The sequence below is a fragment of the Strix aluco genome, chromosome 10 (assembly GCF_031877795.1).
Source record: "Strix aluco isolate bStrAlu1 chromosome 10, bStrAlu1.hap1, whole genome shotgun sequence".
Lineage (NCBI taxonomy): Eukaryota > Metazoa > Chordata > Aves > Strigiformes > Strigidae > Strix > Strix aluco.
Window position 1 is genome coordinate 16,982,886 of NC_133940.1, and position 18,705 is coordinate 17,001,590.

The 18,705-nt window shown below is 45.7% G+C and overlaps 1 protein-coding gene across 3 annotated transcripts; it reads left to right on the forward strand.

Moving 5' to 3' along the window:
• Position 1: 1 nt before the first annotated feature.
• On the forward strand, positions 2 to 17,944 carry AIFM1 (apoptosis inducing factor mitochondria associated 1). Of its 3 annotated transcripts, none has more exons than XM_074835472.1 (17): positions 2 to 188; positions 1,747 to 1,889; positions 4,525 to 4,609; positions 5,576 to 5,605; positions 6,727 to 6,839; positions 6,971 to 7,101; positions 7,911 to 8,001; positions 8,761 to 8,845; positions 9,458 to 9,534; positions 10,693 to 10,801; positions 11,496 to 11,603; positions 12,626 to 12,714; positions 12,795 to 12,935; positions 13,486 to 13,628; positions 15,398 to 15,522; positions 16,107 to 16,303; positions 17,714 to 17,944. In XM_074835472.1, the coding sequence occupies exons 1-17, from the start codon at positions 98 to 100 to the stop codon at positions 17,783 to 17,785; spliced, it is 1,830 nt and encodes a 609-aa protein (XP_074691573.1). In that variant the 5' UTR covers positions 2 to 97; the 3' UTR covers positions 17,786 to 17,944. The 3 variants fall into 3 exon arrangements, with proteins under 3 accessions (XP_074691573.1, XP_074691575.1, XP_074691576.1); XM_074835474.1 differs by lacking the exon at positions 1,747 to 1,889 and adding an exon at positions 2,745 to 2,872; XM_074835475.1 differs by lacking the exons at positions 2 to 188; positions 1,747 to 1,889; positions 4,525 to 4,609; ... (1 more) ...; positions 6,727 to 6,839; positions 7,911 to 8,001 and having other exon boundaries at positions 6,976 to 7,101.
• Positions 17,945 to 18,705: the final 761 nt, after the last annotated feature.

Consider the following 18,705-nt stretch of genomic DNA (forward strand, 5'->3'; position numbering starts at 1 on the left):
CAGCGGCGGCCAATGGGGAGCGGGCGGCAGCGCATGCGCCCTGCGGCCGGCGGGGTCGGGCCGGCGGGGCCGGGAGCGGCGTGAAGCGACCGGCGACATGTTCCGCTGCCGCGTGGCCGCCGCCGCGGGGGGCCTGGCGCGCGCCCTGCGCCCCCTCAGCCCCGCGCCGCGGGGCCGCGCCGCTGCAGGTGAGCTGGGGCCGGTATCCTCCGGCACGGGGGCAGGCGCGGCCCTTCCGGTGCGGCAGGCCCGGGTCCGGGGGACTCGAGTGGGGTGGCGGGTCCGGGGCTCCGTGAGGGTGGCGGGCGGTGTCCCTGCCGCTGGCTTCCTCCCTTCCCGCGGCGCCGGGCCTGTGTGCCTGAGCGGAGCGGCGGCCCGGTGCGGCCTCCGCGCTGGGCCGCTGCCCGGGGAGACAGGTCGCGGTCGGGAACGGCGGTTTTCCAAAGCTGCAGTTTGCTCGGGGGCTCTCGGCTCCCGTTACCCGGGCAGAGGGCACGCGGGCCGCGGTTCCAGCGGCGTTGGGCGCTGCTAAATTAGGAGATAATTTGTCAAAACCGCGTTTGGCGGCGAAATCGGCGCGGGGCATTGCGCTGCCCTTGGCGCGGCGGCAGGACGGACTGCCCGGCTCCACCGCCAGCCACATCGCAGACGGCTCGGGGGTGGAAAACGGGGTGGTGGTGGAATGGACTCGGGGTGCAGAGAGGGGGCAGATGCTCAGCTCCCGGGAAGGAGAGGGAAAACTTCTGTGTTTTAGAAAACCGTAAGTTAGATGGAGCTATTTAGCATATTTGTATCCAGCTGGATGCTTGTGATTTTGCTGCGAGTTTATATCACAAATATGTGCGTTTTGGCGAAGAGATCCAATGGGTGTAGCAGTTTGCAAGTCGTCTGAGTGTTGGAGGAGGTGAAAGGTGTCTTATGCTTCAGGTGGGAATACATTCTGCAGAAAAGCCCAACCACTTCTGCAAGCTTCAGCTGGCCGGCTGTCTTACAAACACAGCGCTCCGGGCAATCGCCGTGATTGCTCTATTTAGAGATCTAATTGGGACAGGTGGAAGTCTGTGATTAAACTATAATAAAATAAAACGTTATATAGGTGTTGAGCTAGAGGCAGTCTTTGTCTTGCTTGCATGTTGGTAGATGCCTTCATCTGGATTGGAAAACCTTGCTGCTCCTTTTCATTTGGGATGCCCTTCCTGTCAGCAGAAGCCTCTTTCTGCTGGTGGTTTTCCTCAGTGGAATAAGCTGTGTTGGCAAAGGGATTTTTTTGGTGGTACAACCATACCTACTGCTTGTTCTAACGAGGTTACATTAGCCTCTGCTTGCAATGTGGTGAAGCAGAGTGCATCTTCAGACCAGCTCCTCCCTCCAACAGAAGAGGGCTGGAGAAGGGTGCAAGAACAGCAAACACACAGTATATGCGCATCTCTGATGTACTCTCCCAGCGATTTGGGGCTTGAAGGCTCCTTCAGCTGGAGATAGTCTTTCTAGCTTCCTAGTAGGTGTTCCTGCTATTAATTTGTTCAGTTACTCTTTGATCTTGCAGATGTTTTTGGTACCCACAACTGCCTGGAGCAATTTTTTTGTGGCAGAGAATGATTCACTACACTCAGATGTGGTACTGGGCTTTTCAAACAAGTAGCTTGTTTACTTGGTTTCAGAAATTACTTGGTCTCTAAATTTCAAAATTTAACTTTGTATTGACAGTCTTTTTTGTGTTTTTCTCTAATAAATTGTATTCCTTAGGCAACTTGTTGCAGCGCTGGAATGTTCCCATAAAACTGCAGATGAGCAGACAAGTGGCTAGCTCTGGTGTGCCCGGGGGCAAAGGCAGTAGTTCTGGTTTTGTCCTTATTGTGGGCTTGTCAACGTTAGGAGCGGGTGTCTATGTAAGTAGAAAGGTAGTTCGTGGAAAGAAGCTGCAATACATCTCTCCTGTCAAGCATCTGCTGTATTTCAGCTAACTTTACTTAACTTTTTATCTCTGTAGCTCTTTCCTCCTTCAGAAAACTTCAAGGGGAGCTAACTGAGCTGACTGGAAATTAACTTCTTATGATACTTTTTTTAAAAATTGTAATTTCAGTTACCTTTTAGGTTTCTTTCCTATAAAGGCACTTCGTTTGCATACTATGACTGACCACAGCTCTGTGATCTTGTATGTGATAGTAGGACGTAGTTCAGGGAGAGTTGGATGGCATATGCTTTTAATACCGAAGTAAACCGTTCTTTGAGGAATCTCAATTCAGAGCATCAGTGTTTAGTTTGTGTAAGTATACAAAATCAACCCAAAATTGGTCGGCATATGTTTATGTCCTACTCAAAGGATTCAGAAGGATAAAGCTTTTCAGCCCAACTTAAAGAGTAAATCACATTCCTGGGTAGCTGAAGAGCAGCAGCATTACCTAGGAGTGCGTGGCTCCAAAGTTTGCATCATATAAATCTTTGTTTCAAAATTCATTCTCTTGGAGGACGGTATTCTTTAAAAGTTCCGAGTCTTGATTTTCTCCTGATGAAACTTCACATGCAGAAGGCTCCTGCAAAATAAAAATTCAGAAGAGCGCATGGAGAAAAAGTCTTTCCCTATTCCCTTTAAATATTCTTTACTGTGCCCCGCTGTACTTTTTTGACAAACAAGGTAACTGAAATTACAAAGCGCATTCTGCTTTTCCCACGATTTGTTAATCAAGAGTCCTTCTTAATACTCAGTTCTTTCCTTCTCTTTCATTGCCTGTCTTCACCTACAGTTTTGCAATGTCATCATCTAAGATGCCCTTCTAGATCACTGACGTCTTCAGGTGTTCCTGGCAAAGCTGGCAGCAACCTATTGTTATACTTAATTGTAGGAGGAACAGTCACTGGGACAGGAGCTTATGTAAGATGCTTAAATAAATGTGTTTTAATTGGGTAAGAGGGTGGAGGGAGGGTACCTTTGTGTATGTCATACCAAGTTAGCCATTTACTTTAACTAAACTGTCTTTGTGCTCCCTGACCTCATATTTAATTTCAGGGGCCACTGTCAAATAATTTAAGTTTACAAATTTGATATTCTCAAAGAGTGTAGTTCTTAGTGGGAAAGACTGCATTAGAATTAACTTTCCCACATTAAATAAATCTAAAACCAAAACTGGCCACCTTCAATTTGTAACCATCAGAAAGGCACAAATTAAGGCATCTATTCTGCTACCAGTAATGTTGGCATACCAAAAAAGGAAATAATCAACTAAATGTAAGTATGCTAGAGGAAAGACAAGAAAACTTGTCTAACTTTGTGATTTCTTCAGAGAAGAACACTGAAACGTCATTCCGTTATCTGGTAAAGTACACAGCTGTGTTTCTGACTAGAAAGATCTCGGCATTGTTGCTTTGGGAAAATTTATCCTGAAAACCTGATTTGATAGTTAGCATGTATAGAATAGTCATTTTTTTCTAAGGGATCAGATTTAATTTGCTGTATGTTGCCCGTTGGACTCACTTAAAAGTCTCATGGTTCTGCTTGCAAAAGCAGAGCTAGTTTCGTTATCCTTGACTTTTATATGTTTAAACAAAAGGCTTTAAAAATATCTTTATCTTAATTCTTTTCAACACTGATGGGTTCTTATTTTCTGATATTTTTGACATTGTTTCAGTTCCCTGGATATGCTTTTGTCTGCCTGTGCTCTTTTTCATGCCTGACATTAAATTCCTCGGTTCTTGTTTGAGACTGTTTGCTATGTTATAAAACATGTATTTTTCAATCTCCACATAACTGTGGAGGTTGGTAAAATGCAAATTGTCTAGGGAGTAAAAGAGATTTCAATCCCTCAAAGGAATTAACTTTTCTTCAAACATTGTTTGGGTGTCATAACACTCGGTTAGCTAACAGTAAGTGGTTTGGCATCAGCTGCAGCATTACCTGTCACACCTTCATGTTTAGGAGGCTTTTATTTCTTGCTGGAAATGTTCCAGTTTTAATATTCTTTCACAATTCAAAATACAGTAATTGGATAGATGGTTGTGTTTCAGACTGTCTTGATAGTGCTTTTTCTCTTTTGTAAACAAAACAAAAGTTAATGTCATGCACATGTGATACGGATTATTACCAAGTCTAGATTTTGCCTTAAGAAATTGTTTGCTTCCCTCTAATTTGTTAACTGTGGGGGCAAATATCATACTGTGACTTGCTTCCAGCAGTGTCATTGTCTTTTGCTTCCAGTTGCTTCCAATTTTTCTGGGAAGTTAATGTGATGTCTTAAAAGATGTTTACTCCTTGTCTGTACCACTAAATTGTATCCCCAGAACATGCAGGCTATGCTCATACTGCATCCTGAGTTTAACAGGCAAACAAACAGGTCGGCATTCGGACACGGGAATCTCTTCCAGCTGAAGGCTGTTACCTACAACAGCCACGCTCCCGTGTCTGAAGAGCACTGCTAATGTCAGTGATGCCACTGCTGCTAACATCAAAAGCCTGTCGGGGTGTAGAAGCAGAAGGGTGCCTTGATGCTGTAAGATATACGAGGTAAACATCTGCTTGTCTGTCTCCAGGTATACAGAACGTTGAGAGAAAACAAAGAGCGATACACCAGCCGTGTCGCCACAATAACTACGCGATCTCAAGAAAAAGCTTCTGGTGGGTACTAGCCACTAGTTCTAGGTTTGGGTCTGTTTGTCATAAGCTGCCAACTTGAGGCCTTTAAAACAAATGGAACAGAGCCCTTCTGAAAAACACAGATTAGCATAAGATGTGCCTTCACAGCATTGTCATTTCTCAGTGCATTCTGTTGTTTGTGGATTCCTGTGTCTTCCCAGCACAGAAGATAGTGCTAGCTTTCCATGACCCAGAACAAGGCTCTGTTTTAGAGATAGTGATGTGGATAAAGTGGGTTGTCTCTCGAGGCTCCTTTCTGCCCTTTATGCCTTCTGTGATGAAAGGAGAAAAGAGTTAGCTCTGCTTTTGGCTTTTACCCTTACGCAGTCTGGTAGAGACACTGTGATTCCAAAGGGACAATGTGGTCTGCCAGCACAGAATCCTCTGTGCTGTGCCACATCCCTGTCCCGTGCATAGCGGGCTGGGCGTGCGAGAAATACCATGCTTGGACCACATGGGGAGGGAGGAATCAGGACAATTAGTGAGGCTCTTGATGGTGCTTTGCAGGCTGTGTGGACCACAGGTCGCTCATTGAACGTCTCTTAATTTACGAGATCTCAAATTGCAGTGTCTGAACTATTGAGCCAAAGCATGATGTATTTTGTAATAACAGTGGCTTTAGGTCACAGAGATAGGGTACGTTATGTCACTTTACTAGGAAACCAACAGAAAGAATATCCTGCGGACAGGACAGAAAACTGATTGCTTTGGTTTGAGGGAGAGGATAAAACATGATTGTTAGGTTGAGGCTGGAGGACAGAGAGTGAGAGCCTAAATGCTGAAGCAGAGGTTTTGGTAAGTCGACATTTCTGGAGACTCTGTCCCTTTATAGTGGAGAGCCTGTTAATCCTGTGGTCTCCTTGAGTCAGCCCTGAACTGCAGCTTCCGAGCTGCAGCATCCTTGATAGCCTGTGACTTGCTGAATTAAGTCAGTGTCTTCTCTTTCAGATACAGATGCTGCTTCTCAGGGCACAGCAGGTGAGTCTTGATGGTAATATTTAACTGACCGTTTTATTCCTATATATGGTTTAACTGCATGTTGCTTAGAAACAGGACCTGCATGTGGGAGGAAAGGCATTCTGGTAGAAACTCAAAAGTTGGTCTTCTTTCAAAACACAATTACAGATAAATATGCCTTGGCATTTTCAGGAACTTTACTTTCTTATAAACTGTTCACTGAACATCCAGTGCAGAGTTTTGATCTTGCTCACAAATTGATTTGTGTTCTTAAAGAAGACATGCAGCTAGATCAAACACTTTGCAGTTTGTATTTTCCAAATAATTGTGAAAATTGTTTTCTGATCTGAGTGACACCCAGGCCACATCTCTTCTCCTGGTGTTTTGACTCACCTTCTGGCTATGTCCCTCTTACTAGCTCCACAAACTGTCACTTACTGTAAAACCTGAATGTTGGATCTGTAGCGTGTTGTTCGGCCAGAGTAGAGGCCAGGCATGTTTTTGCTGTCCTGAATCTACTGTACAGAGAATGTCCTGATCTTATGTGAAGCTTCTAAAACTGTGTGTTGAATGCTGGAGGTGAGCTTTGTGGGTCTTTGACTTTGCAATGACTTCACCCAGCTGTGTAAGTGTAAGCAGCATTCTTAAATAGATCAATTCATAAAATGAAGCTCTTTGAGAATCTGCTGGACAAGTAGCACCTGTTCAGAGTAAGGCTTGAAACCTGTTAGCAGGCTGTCCAAACAGGGGTATTTCAAGCTTGTTATGTAGATCATTCTTATTCTTAACATCTCAAACCAGAGAAAAGTGGATCTGTAATAGAGGAGCTAAAGTCATGTGATTAAAGGCTGCTACTGGCCTTTTCTAAAACTCTGCGATTGCCATTGAGCTCAGCTGTGCAGATCTAGCTTAGAAAAAACAATTTGCTGGAATCTGACAGTTTGATTTATGTAGGGAGCCAGCTTTGAGTGAAGGAACAGAGTGGTTCTTGGGAAGTATATTGGGGTGGCAGGGAAAGGGAGGAGGAGCTATTCAGAAGGAAGTGTGAATGTGAAAGGCATCTGGTGATGTACTCTCTTCTTTGGGGCTGGGCCATTTTCCCTGCTGTGTTTGCAGTAAGCTGTCCAATGTGTCACCTGCAGCTCCGGGAGCTCGCCCTGAGGTCCCATCTCATGTTCCTTTCCTGCTGATCGGTGGAGGAACTGCTGCTTTTGCTGCTGCCAGATCCATTCGGGCTCGTGACCCTGGTGCCCGGGTAAGAGATGCCCTGTTCTAGAGCAGAGCTGTGGGGATGACTGAATACTGTGCTTGCTTCCGAGCCTCTGTCATGTGTTTTGCCATTTGCCTGGCATTGGTACAGCTGATGTGTTTAATAACTCATTAAAGGTGCTGATTGTTTCTGAAGATCCTGCCCTGCCCTATATGCGTCCACCTCTTTCCAAAGAACTATGGTTTTCAGATGATCCAGATGTGACAGAGACGCTGCGATTCAAACAGTGGAATGGCAAGGAGAGGAGGTATGTGTCACTTACGGGTAGCAAGGGTGAAGGAGAGTGTTTAATGGGAAGTTGATGATGATCAAGCTGTTCTTGTGAGAGCCACTGCAGAGCTCTGAGGGACCTCAGGGTGCCGTGGGACAAATCACTGGATAGATTTCTGTGTTTATGGCTGCTATGAAGAGAGCCCTGAGGTGTGCATGTGTCTGTGTGCACTGTCGATAGGCTTAATCGAAGAAGGGGCAGAGCACTGCATGCTGTGTGCAGAGCTTGCATGGTGGTTTGCACTGGCGTAGCTGACTGACTACCTGGTGGAGTCCGTGAGACTCCATGATGTGGCTGCGGACTCGTGGAGCGTGGCTTCCCAGAGATGCTGAGATGTTACGAACAAGTCAGTCGAGCACTAAGGAGCAGACTGAAAGGTGTGGCAGTGCTGGCAGTTGTCAAGAGGAGTGCTGCTTCGCATATGAGAGTTAGCTCGGTGCTTAATACCTCTTGAATCTTGCTGTGATTCCCTTAGACATACACCACCACTGGCAGAAGTTCTGTGAAAGAAGTTAACAGTAAAGGTGAAGGTATAGATTCACAGTTTAAAGCAGAGCTCCAGGGAACCTGGATCACGTTTGATTCTTGTGACTTTTGTGATAAAGCCTTACTGATCTAAACCCTTGAACTTCAACAGTGTGAAGACCCTAATTCTTAAAAATAGATAAATAAGAATTCTGGAGCTTGTTATGGATGCATAGAGTTGTCTTTGTACCATTGGTAATTGCTGAATAGCTGGTATCACAGAGAAAGTGGAACCCATTTGATAATGGAGCTTTTTTCAGTATATATTTCCAGCCGCCGTCATTCTATGTGCCTGTTCGTGATCTGCCTTTTGTAGAAAATGGTGGAGTAGCAGTTCTCTGTGGCAAGAAGGTGGGTACAGCACTAGCTGTTGTTCTAGCATCATACAGTTCTTCCCAAGCAGAGCCTGTGCTCTAAGCTGAAACTAAACAACTGTAGATGGTGGTGTGGAGGGTTGGCTGAGGAGGAGAATGTGTAAAAGATTGGGGAAAGTGTACATGATGAAGCCGGGACTGTGCTAATCTTAAGGGCATCATGAGTGAAGTTTGAAAACAGGAGAAGCTGTAAGCAATAGTAGTGAGCTGAGGGAAGGATAAATTTAGAGCTTGGGCATGGGACAAGAATATGTAGAGCTTAGAGACAGAGTGTGACAAAATGGGAACTAGGCTATATATTGGTCAGAGGGTGAGGTAAGGAGAGTAGAGTGATCTGAGTAGTGGGCTATAATGTGAGCAAGAGCATTGTGCAGAGGCAGCAGGAAGTCGGAAGAGTTTATGGTGAGGCTTCTAATATATTTGCTTCCTCAGTTTTTTATATGTTGCTAAAATAAGATTTCAGTGACTCCTCTTACTGCTGAACTACACTGGGTGTCTGAGTCCATTTCTTAGACTCAGATCCTGGGAAGATCAACCTGATCTATGATGGCTGCCAAAGAAGTTGTCTCAATTTCTACTTCCAGTCCTCTCCCCTCCCCCCTCCCGCTCCCCTAAACTTAAAGGTGGGAGAATATTACTTCCAGGTTTGCTTCTCTAATCAATAGTCTGTGCAGTTTAACTCAAATGGCCTACAGTGCGTGGAAGCTTGAGCTCTCCTGCTTGTTTAATTTTGCAGGTTGTACATATGGATGTTAGAGGCAACATAGTGAAACTCAGTGATGGTACCCAGATATCCTATGACAAATGTCTAATTGCTACTGGTAAGTTGTTGGGTTTCTTCTCTTTATTCTTTCTCTTGTGTCAGGCTTTTTATTTCAGTGGTATTTATCTGACAAGGAAGTTTCTGCAGTGTGTGTCAAACACTTGATCACATGAAGGACAGTCATACAGACAACTGTGCCATTGGGTTTTTCACCTGCCTCGCATCAGCCACCTTCTCTGGGGTGTTCAAAGTTTTGTCCTGTGAAAATCAGCAGGGAAGGAGGAGAAGGTGACTTCCCTAGCGGCTCGGTAAAGGAACTCCTGTACAGGCCAGCCTCTTCAAATCTTGCCTGTAGCAGTAGCAAGCAGAACAACCAGCTCTTGCTTGGGCAGAGCACCACTCCAGCATCTAACCCTAGCAGTTCTACAGCCCTCTGTGGTTCAAGTGGAACTGGCTGTCTCCAGGGCCCCTGGGTGACTGTTGGGTCACCTACCACTCACACAGAAGGTCTTTCATGTTAAAAACCCAGACAGCAACAGGGAATGGAGCGTATTGTAACACTTTGGCAAGCACAGTCCAGATTAAAAATAGCTTTGCGTTGTCTGGATAGCCAGTGACATGGCCATGGTATCATTAGTCACTCTTTCTCTCTCTCTCCCTGTGTCCTCAGGTGGCTCCCCAAGGAACCTACCCGCCATTGAAAGAGCAGGAAAGGATGTACAGCAAAGGCTGACACTGTTCCGAAAGGTAATCTTCAGGTGCTGCTAGTCCTGGGGTGAGGTTGAAAAAATCAGAGCCACTACCACTATTTTCAGCTTTTTAATTCTTCTGCAGTGGGTCTGGGACAGCCTTGCCTTGGCAGCTGCTTCCCTCAACTGGTATCCAGGAGTCCATTTGCTATTTATTCCTTTTCCCCAGGCAGGTTAACACAGTAGGGTCTACTAGATCACTCATCTGCTTGCCTCAGGCCTGAGAGCTGTAATAATGTGTGGGGTTTTTTTTTAAGGTTTTTTTTGTATGACTTTGCATCTTCCAGGCCTCTTAAAAACACAAGCAATGTAAGCTCTGCAAGTCAGTTTGGACTATAAGCAGTGTGTGCCTTCAGGACCGTGAGTGGACACAGGAAGCAGCTTAGTACTCCAGCCTGACACCCCTCTTGATTAAGTGTATGCCACAGTTCTGCAGCACATGGGCAAGAGGTCGGCCTTTGGCCTGAGACAGGACAGAGTCTGCTCTCATGCTCTGAAATTTTAGCTGAGTATGAGGTTGAGTGTTAGCTCTTGGCTTGGCTTAGATCACTTTTTGATGGACTAATAAACTGGTATCTGTGCCTCTTCATGGCATTTCTTCGCCTTCATCCTGTGCCTTGGGACAAAGTGAATAAAAGACATGGAAGTTGGTCAGTAGTCTTCTGGTTTTCACTGTGGAATTGCTTTGTATTGACAAACTCCACTTTTCTTGAAAACATGGGGTTTAGAACAGGCATGCAACCTTCTCCTTAGTCTAGGTAAGGGAATGAATGAGGAATAAGCCATATGGGAACTTTGTGCTGCACTTCCCCTAAGGTCTGGTCTGCTCAACTGTGGGAAGGGAAAGACGGATGATGTGAGCAGTGGCATCCTTGTAGTGCTGTATGTGCTGTAGAACATTTGTGTCTAGAAATTTCATTGTAATTGCTTGTGAAAGTGAGGGGAAAATGCAGGAATCTGAGATTGCCTGGGCAGGGAATTAGGAGGCCAGAGAGTTTTTTCTGTGCATAGGCAAGCAGGAGGGAGGAGAACCATGTTTCTCTTTCGAAGTTTGGGAGAGCGTTGCTCTTATTTCAAAGGGAGAAATTGGAGAAAAATATCTTCTGCTGCTGTTCCTGTTTGAGGATATTTGAAATGGGAATAAATCTTCTTTCAGATTGAGGACTTCAGAAGTCTGGAGAAGATTTCAAGAGAAGTCAAGTCCATCACAATTATTGGTGGTGGTTTTCTTGGCAGTGAGCTGGCCTGTGCTCTGGGAAGAAGAGGTAAGTGCTTCTGCAGGTGGCTTGTCTTCACCTGGCACCTTGACAGAAGTGATGGACATTGAATATAAGCAGCCTGACGTTATAAACTTCTTTTTCATTCCCTGACTGCTGATTTTTTTGCACAGGCTTGTGCTTTGCCTGAAATAATCTTAAAGCACATGTGTTTGTTGGCTATGTGGCCTGACCTGGTTTTCCATTCTCTCATTAGCTGTCAAGCAGCCCCTGACCACAAAGGTTTTTGTAAGTTGGGCTCGATGGATGCTCTGCGGGCCAGTGTGTGTTGCAAAGTCATTCTACCCTGTAAAAAGTTACATTTGCTCTCTCAGTGCTAAAAGCCACCGTAAAACTATTGTTTCAAAGAGGTTATGAACAACCAGATTCTTACTGTCAAGTGTGTGCAGCTTTTTGAGTAGCGTCTTTAGGGTAATTTTTCTAGTAAGGGAAGTATTCTCCAAAATGCTAAGTGTTTTGCTCAGAAGTCTGCTGTCTGTTATCCTACAGTTTGCAGGTGTATGTGAAACAGTGGTCAGTCACTTTGTGACTCCTGTGGAAAATCTGGGAGCCTAAACTCCTAGTTTTGGAAACTTCTGTCAAGCTCCTTGTGTAAAGTAAAGCACATGCTTGTGTCCTGAAGTCTGTGCTGCTGCTCTTTATCCATGGGTTGTAAGAAGCCTGCTCTTTGCTTTCTTTTCAGCACGAACCAGAGGCCTGGAGGTGATTCAGCTGTTTCCAGAGAATGGCAATATGGGCAAAGTCTTGCCTGAATATCTGAGCAACTGGACGACAGAGAAAGTCAGAAGAGGTGAAGCTGCACTGTGCGAGTGTCAGAGCTGTGGTGTTTAGGCCAGTGGCTGTTGTGTAGCTCTTCCTCGTTAAATACAGCTCTGCCAGCAGAGCCTCAGGAAGACTGGGTCCCTTGGAAGGTGGCCCAGGTGCAGAACAGAACAAGTTGCAGTTCAGCCAGTTTGGGTAGCGCAGATCTGCCGTGAATCTCTGGCTTCTTAGCAGTTCCTCTGGGATAGCCAAGCAAATATGCATGCTGATGCCAGGGAGATTTTCCCTCTGGCTGTTCCTCCACAGAATGATCCCTACAGCCATGCTTGCGAGTTACTTTAATGGCCTCTGTAATCTGGCTTACAATAACTGCCTGTTCTCCTCTTTGGAGTTGCTCTGCTCTTGAATAATTTTACTTCTTGGAGCCTAATTCAGTCATCCTAGAGGCACTGTGAGAGAAGGGTTGTGTAGCCCTATGTCTTATGCATACACCTTTGTAAGGCCAGCTGCTGTAGTGTTTAGCTGATAAAGTCAGTAAGATCTGAGATACCTTTTTCCCATTTGCTATATTAAGTGCAGAATATATTCCTGTGCATTGGTAAGTGGAGTGGGGATAGAGGGAGGAGGGATACAGTTGAGGCTGCAGATTGCAGGGCCTGATAACCCACAGGTCTGAGTTACTTTCTTTTGTTTATGGAAGCTGCCCTGTTGCACCCCTGGGTCTGGCTGTGACAGAGCAGTAGGTAACTGAATGCCCTTAGTGCCTGAAAACCTGTCTTGGGGAGTTCTTTTGGATGTGACCTTGTCATCGTATGAGACATGTACTTCTGATTGTCATTTAAGTAGCTCTTTCAGACTTTATGGCTGGGTTTCTTTCTCCTCATGCTTCACTCAAAACACTGGCACATGTAGCAAAGACAAGGTGGCCTCTCCCTTGGTTCCTAACCTGGCCCCTGCTCTGCCTGCATCTGTTTGCACCAAAGATGCCTGCTTCAGCTGAAATCTGTCTACCCTTGAGCAAGCAGTTATGTTTCCTATGTTTGTTTCCAGAGGGTGTTAATGTCATGCCTAATGCTGTGGTCAAGTCTGTCTCTGTCTGTGGCAATCGGCTGATGATTAAGCTGAAAGATGGCAGAAAGGTAAATTTAAAAGCAGGGAGAGGGTAAAGTTTGTAGGGGCATTGAGAGAATTAAGATAATAATTATGAATTCCCAAACAGGTGGAGACTGATCATATTGTGGCTGCAGTAGGGCTGGAGCCTAATGTGGAATTAGCAAAGTCAGCTGGACTGGAGGTGGACTCTGACTTCGGAGGGTTCAGGGTGAACGCGGAGCTGCAGGCACGCTCCAATATCTGGGTGGTGAGTATGTGTAAGGAGCCTTCTGTCAGCTGGTTATGCTGATGCAGTCAGAACACAGAGTTACGGGGGCTGGTATACCTCAATTAGGTGAATGGAGGAAAAAATAGCAACTAATGAGAGCAGTTGTAGTGCAGATCCTGCCAGCAGCCATGGAGTCTGTTCAGGCACCACAGCACACTTTGTTGCTGTGGCAACAACTGTGTGAGGCTCTGAGTATTTATGCTGTGTAAGAGGAGGTGGGGTAACCTAAAGATGGTACGGATTACTCTATTGCAGGTTATTGCATAAGAGTCCCTTTGGTGGGAGTCGAGACTTTGATTCCTCTGGAAAAATGTACCTGATGCTCTTATTTTTCCAAAGATCGGTGAAAAATGCTGAGACACTGGGACTTGTGTAGCCTGGAGAGTGGGATAAGGTAGTGGTGGTGTTTGGGGTTTGTCAATAAAACTCAGTTCGTAGTTCCACTTTGTTCTCTTCCCAATGCCTTTTTTGTTCGTGCGTTAACTTAAGCTTTCAACATCAATGTTCTCACTGAATGATTCTTTTTAAGGCAGGGGATGCTGCCTGCTTCTATGATATCAAACTAGGTAGGAGACGTGTAGAGCACCATGATCATGCTGTTGTAAGTGGAAGACTAGCTGGAGAAAACATGACGGGAGCTGCGAAGCCCTACTGGCATCAGTCTATGTTCTGGTAACGTTGATGTCTTCTTTTGGTATTTCTTACTTGGCCACATTGTAGGAGCTATGAGAAGATACACCTTGTAAAGGTTTCTGTTTCCTGAGTGTAGTGAAACTGCATCAGCAAATACCTTGTACAGCTTCTTGTTCCTGGAAGTTCAGGGAATGGGAAGGCATTTGAGCATTTGCGGCTCTGCCCTGACCTCTCTGAGATGTTTTTCCTTCCTGCAGAGCCCAGTTTCTCTCTGAATGAGTCCCACTCAGCAAAGCAAGTAGCAATAAAGAGCAGCCCCTTTCCTCAGAACAGGCTAATTTACCGGTTGAACTTAGCAGCAGCTTTTCTGTTACAATTATCTGAAATTCCTCAGCACAATCTGTTGGTTTCAGTTGTGCTGCACCTTTGCTAATTAGCTGAAATGATGCTTTAGTAGCAGTGTATCACTGCATCCAGGAGTGTATGTGGAAATGTGTTGTTTTCCAGAGGTGTTGAGAGGAAAACAAACAAAAAAAGCTCACCAAAAAAAATAATCCTGAAGCCTGTTAGCTCAAGGTCAGAAATTTAAAGTTAGTTTAAATATGGGGAAAAGAGCTTTACTTTTCTTGGCGAAATCCCCTCAAAAATAGTTATGACCTGCTGTCATTTACCTGAACACTTGGTCTATGGACTCTGGACCTAGAAGAGTTTCTTGCTTCTAAATGACACAGAAGCATCCATTTCAATTGTGTGTTTTCCTTCGGGATACTCTTGATCATGACAGATGCAGGCAACTGCAGGACTGAGTTGCAGTCTTGTGTGGCGTTGACAGCTGTTAACTCTGGGGGTTTGCTGGCCCTCACAACGTGAGACTTCCTTCTCCTGTGCTAAAAAGCTGGCAACTGGTAGGAACTCTTCCTGCGTTTTTTCAGGATGTTCATGATCCCTCCTGAGCTCAGACTTACCCACTGCTGGATGCCTCGGGTGGTTAGCTGGCATGTTACTGGTATTCCTTTCAGTAACCCTGGTCTGTGCTGGAGCATTCTGGCCAGGAAGGAGGTGATCTACATATAGAGATACCCAAATTGTTGTGTGTGATGCATACATTTCCTCAGCGTGGTTGGGAACGCTTGACACATTGTACTTACTGGGCCCCAAACCACAACTGCTTTGACTCCTGTAAGCATCCCAGTTCAAATTCAACAGGTGCCCAGTTCAGGGAGGTGTTACAGCAATGTGTTCTTCTCTTTTAAACGTTCTCTCTGAAATATACACTAAATAATTGTCTGTGATGTGAAGCCTAGTGCATATAACTCAGCATTGCTAGAAGTTTGGTCAAATGGTCTTACTAGGGCCCGGAGAAACACTTGCTTCTGCCCCAACTCTGTCTCCTAGTCACACTGGTACTAAGCAAGCAACAGAGAAGATTTTTGCAAGTACCTGCTGACTTGCATCCTGATACTCACATTTGAATACTGAGGTCAAGTGTGTGACTTCCTAAATGGTTGAGATCTATGCAAGCTCTTGGAAGCCAGCCAATGTCCTTCACGGGAGCAGGCCTTAAGTGTTACAAGTTTTTGTACATTGAACTGGTTTCTTCTGAAACTGATGGCCTTAGGCTTGCTGTGGGGAGTCCCTGTTCCACCCTAATGCGTGCAGAAGAGACTAGTGTGTGTCAGTCAGCCTGCGTACCATGATCTCTCTCTCTCACAACGCTGTCATTAAGGATTTGGGGCTGGATGGAATTGCCTTGTATCTGTCTCACTAATGCTACAAATTTATTTTTTTTTTTTCTGCTTCGTTCTTAGGAGCGATCTGGGTCCTAATGTAGGGTATGAAGCCATTGGCCTTGTTGACAGTAGTTTGCCAACAGTAGGAGTCTTTGCCAAAGCAACAGCAAAAGACACACCGAAAAGTGCAACAGAGCAGTCAGGTAGGGCTCTAGTCATGCTTGGGAGATGTCTGTGTGCATGAAGGTTTCTGTGTGTGGCTCTGTAGTGGCCACAGCGTCTGTCTGATCTCACTGTAGAGCACTAGGAGACATCAATCTATTTCCTTCTTCTCTAGACCATGCTTCAAAGGCTGGTTTTGATATTAAAATGTGATTGAAACATAACGTTCCTCCAAGAAGACATCGTGTAACTCATTTACCAAAATTAAAACTTTTTTTTCCCTGATGAAGCTTAATTTTCTCCACAGAGATAGAGCAATCAGTTTTTGCACAAAAGAGATTGTGTGGATCTAAGCATATTTATTTTGTATATGCTGCCTGGAAGAAAGAGACTGTTCTGCCTTTTGGGTTTGGTGATGGAAGTTGGGAATTGTCAGTGTTGTGCTTCGTATTAGGATTGCTTCATTCTCATGTTACTGAAACTTAACTTTTGCTGGATGCAACTCAAAGGAAAACACCTCAGTCTCTTAGAGAACCCTGCTCTTTAGTCTGCTTTCACTATCACAGGCAAATAGCTGCTGCTTTTTTCTGCGCTGGATGTTTGATATCTCCTGTCTTTACATTAGGGACAGGTATTCGATCAGAGAGTGAAACAGAAGCAGAAGCCTCAGAAGTTCACATTTCTCCAAGCTTTTCACCAACACCTCAAGTTCCAAAGCAGGGAGAAGATTACGGCAAAGGTGTCATTTTCTACCTCAGGGATAAAGTTGTGGTAGGAATCGTATTATGGAACATCTTCAACAGGATGCCTATTGCTCGAAAGGTCAGTGCAGGACTAGTATGCTGAACAGCGAGGCTTGCTTCGATACGGGATTTTCTTGGGGAAAAATCAATCCACCAATTTAAAATGAGGATAAATAAATGCAGATGCTCTGTCTGGAGCAGAGTTGTGCAATATCCCATGGTAGCCCTGTCTCGGGTGAATTATGGGAGATGTCCGTGTGCTTTTCTGCATGTTTGCTCAAAATTCTTAAGAGAAACAACTTGAATCAGCTTTATGCTTCAAGCCTTGCCTTTGCATGGCTGGAATTTGAGGCCTGTAATAAGTACAGGCAAGAATCACATGTGAGTGAGCATCAGAGTGCAATGTCCTGGTTTTGTGCTACTTTGTCTAACGTACAAGTGTCTAAAACAGTCTTAAACATCTATCAGCCTAGATACACAGCCACAAAAAGTCAGGGTTAGCAGCAGCCTTGAGTAGGTGCTTAGTCTGTCTCCACCTCCCATAGTCTGTCTCCATCCTCCAAGGTAAGATCAGCTATACTTAGATCATTTTTTAACATCTTTGGAGAATTTCAGTAGTTTAAACCATGAGAGTGATTCCACACTATTCCCAGGTGCTCTGTCCCAAAGTGAGCTGTTCTTAACGTTGGAAGTTTCCGTTGGTATCTAATTGGAAGCTTTCATGATGTAGTTTAAACCTGTTACTTCTCTTGTGCCCATGTGTGGTGGGTGCAACAGCGACAAATCAAACAACAATAACAACAGTAATAACAATGAACAGAGCAAGGTATGTACCGATACAGCAGTGAGAGGAACGGCTGCGCAAACCCACGTGCTCACCGATTCTTCCCGTGCTATAGCCCCCTGACGTGAGGTCAGCATGGTATCTGAATAACCCGGCTAGAGCTTCCCCCCACTGCTGGGGAAACTTAACCCTATCCTGGCTAAACCAGGACACCATGAAAGAGAGATCCTTTCCTTCCTTCTCTTAGCAGCCTGTCCTCTAGATCAGAGAGACAAGTATGTACAGGATCCTTGGTCTACAAGATAGGTTTCCAAGTTTAAGCCACTTACACTGGCCCCTCTAAGTCAGTGCAAAGAAACTGGCTCATCTTCTCAGGGTTGAGATGAACCAGTTTTTGAAGATACTTGTTCTCCCCGGCTGTAAAGGGAAACCCAGACATCAGAAACAAATCCTACAGGGACAGTGAGGTGGGTTTTAACTCCAGCCATCCCTGCAGGCGGACAAGGCTACATTTAAGGGTCCCATGTAAATTTGGCTGTAGTAAGAACTGTTGTGTTGTGGACTGCCTAAGTTGGTAAGTTGTCATCAGCAGAGCTTCAGAGAGGATCTGAGAAATTCACTACATTGGCTGGTGACCATGTACCGTCTTGCAGCACTGGTTGGTTGTAGCATGTGCAGGTTTCAATGTGTTCTTCCTTCCTTCAGATCATCAAAGATGGGGAGGAGCATGACGATCTCAATGAAGTAGCAAAGCTTTTCAACATACACGAAGACTAAACTCCCGAAAGAGAACACCGCAGTAGGAGTGAGTAGGGCAGTGGGGGCCGCTGGCTATGTGCACCCCTTCATGTTGGACAACTTCCTCTGAGTACTTGTGAATATTTCCAGTCACCTAGAGTTCTAATGTTTGCACCAATAAAGTCAGATTGTTCTAAATTAGATGCCTCCTTCCTGCATCTGTGCATTGCTGGTTTTGAGAGGGGAGGACGCTGCCTCCTGCTGTCAGTTTTTCCCTTTGTCTCACCAGCGGAGCAGCCTGCAGAGTTCCCTCTTCTCTTGCAGCACTTCCCAGCTGGTGAGCTTGTGGTCCTGCTGGCTAGCTGCGTGGAGGGCTGCGCTCTTGGCAGCAAGTGCTGCCTGTGTAGGAAAAGCACATCCCGAGGGGATGAAATAGTACATGATGCAGTGGCTCCCATGTAAACTTGTGTTTGAAGCTGGGTGTGTGCTCCAGCCAGGAGACTGGTATAACACGGGGTATAGAAGGGATGGAAAGAATAAGGAGAGACTCTTGGAGCTGCTAAGGCAGGAGATAAGGGTCTGAATTATGGGAACAGCGGAGGAGATACACTAATGCGGCTTTGGAGAGCACAGGCTGGAGTGGGTGATGAGAGCCAGTCACGCGAAAACACGTGCGGAACCTCAGGGCACCCAGTCTCCCTTGGCTGCAGAGCCTCAGGGAGAGGCCAGCACAGCCCCCCTTGAACCAGCCACATGGAGGATGGAGAAAACATGACTTCTCCCACGTATGGAGCCCATCAAGGAGAGGCCAGCACAGCCATTGTCTCCCCGGCAGCACACGAAGATGAAGCGGCTTCTCCATTGCCTCAGAACCCTCCAGCAGAGGCTGGCACAGCCCACCTTGCCCCGGCAGCGCCCAACAAAGGAGACACAGCGGCTTCTCCCTTGTCTTGGGACCC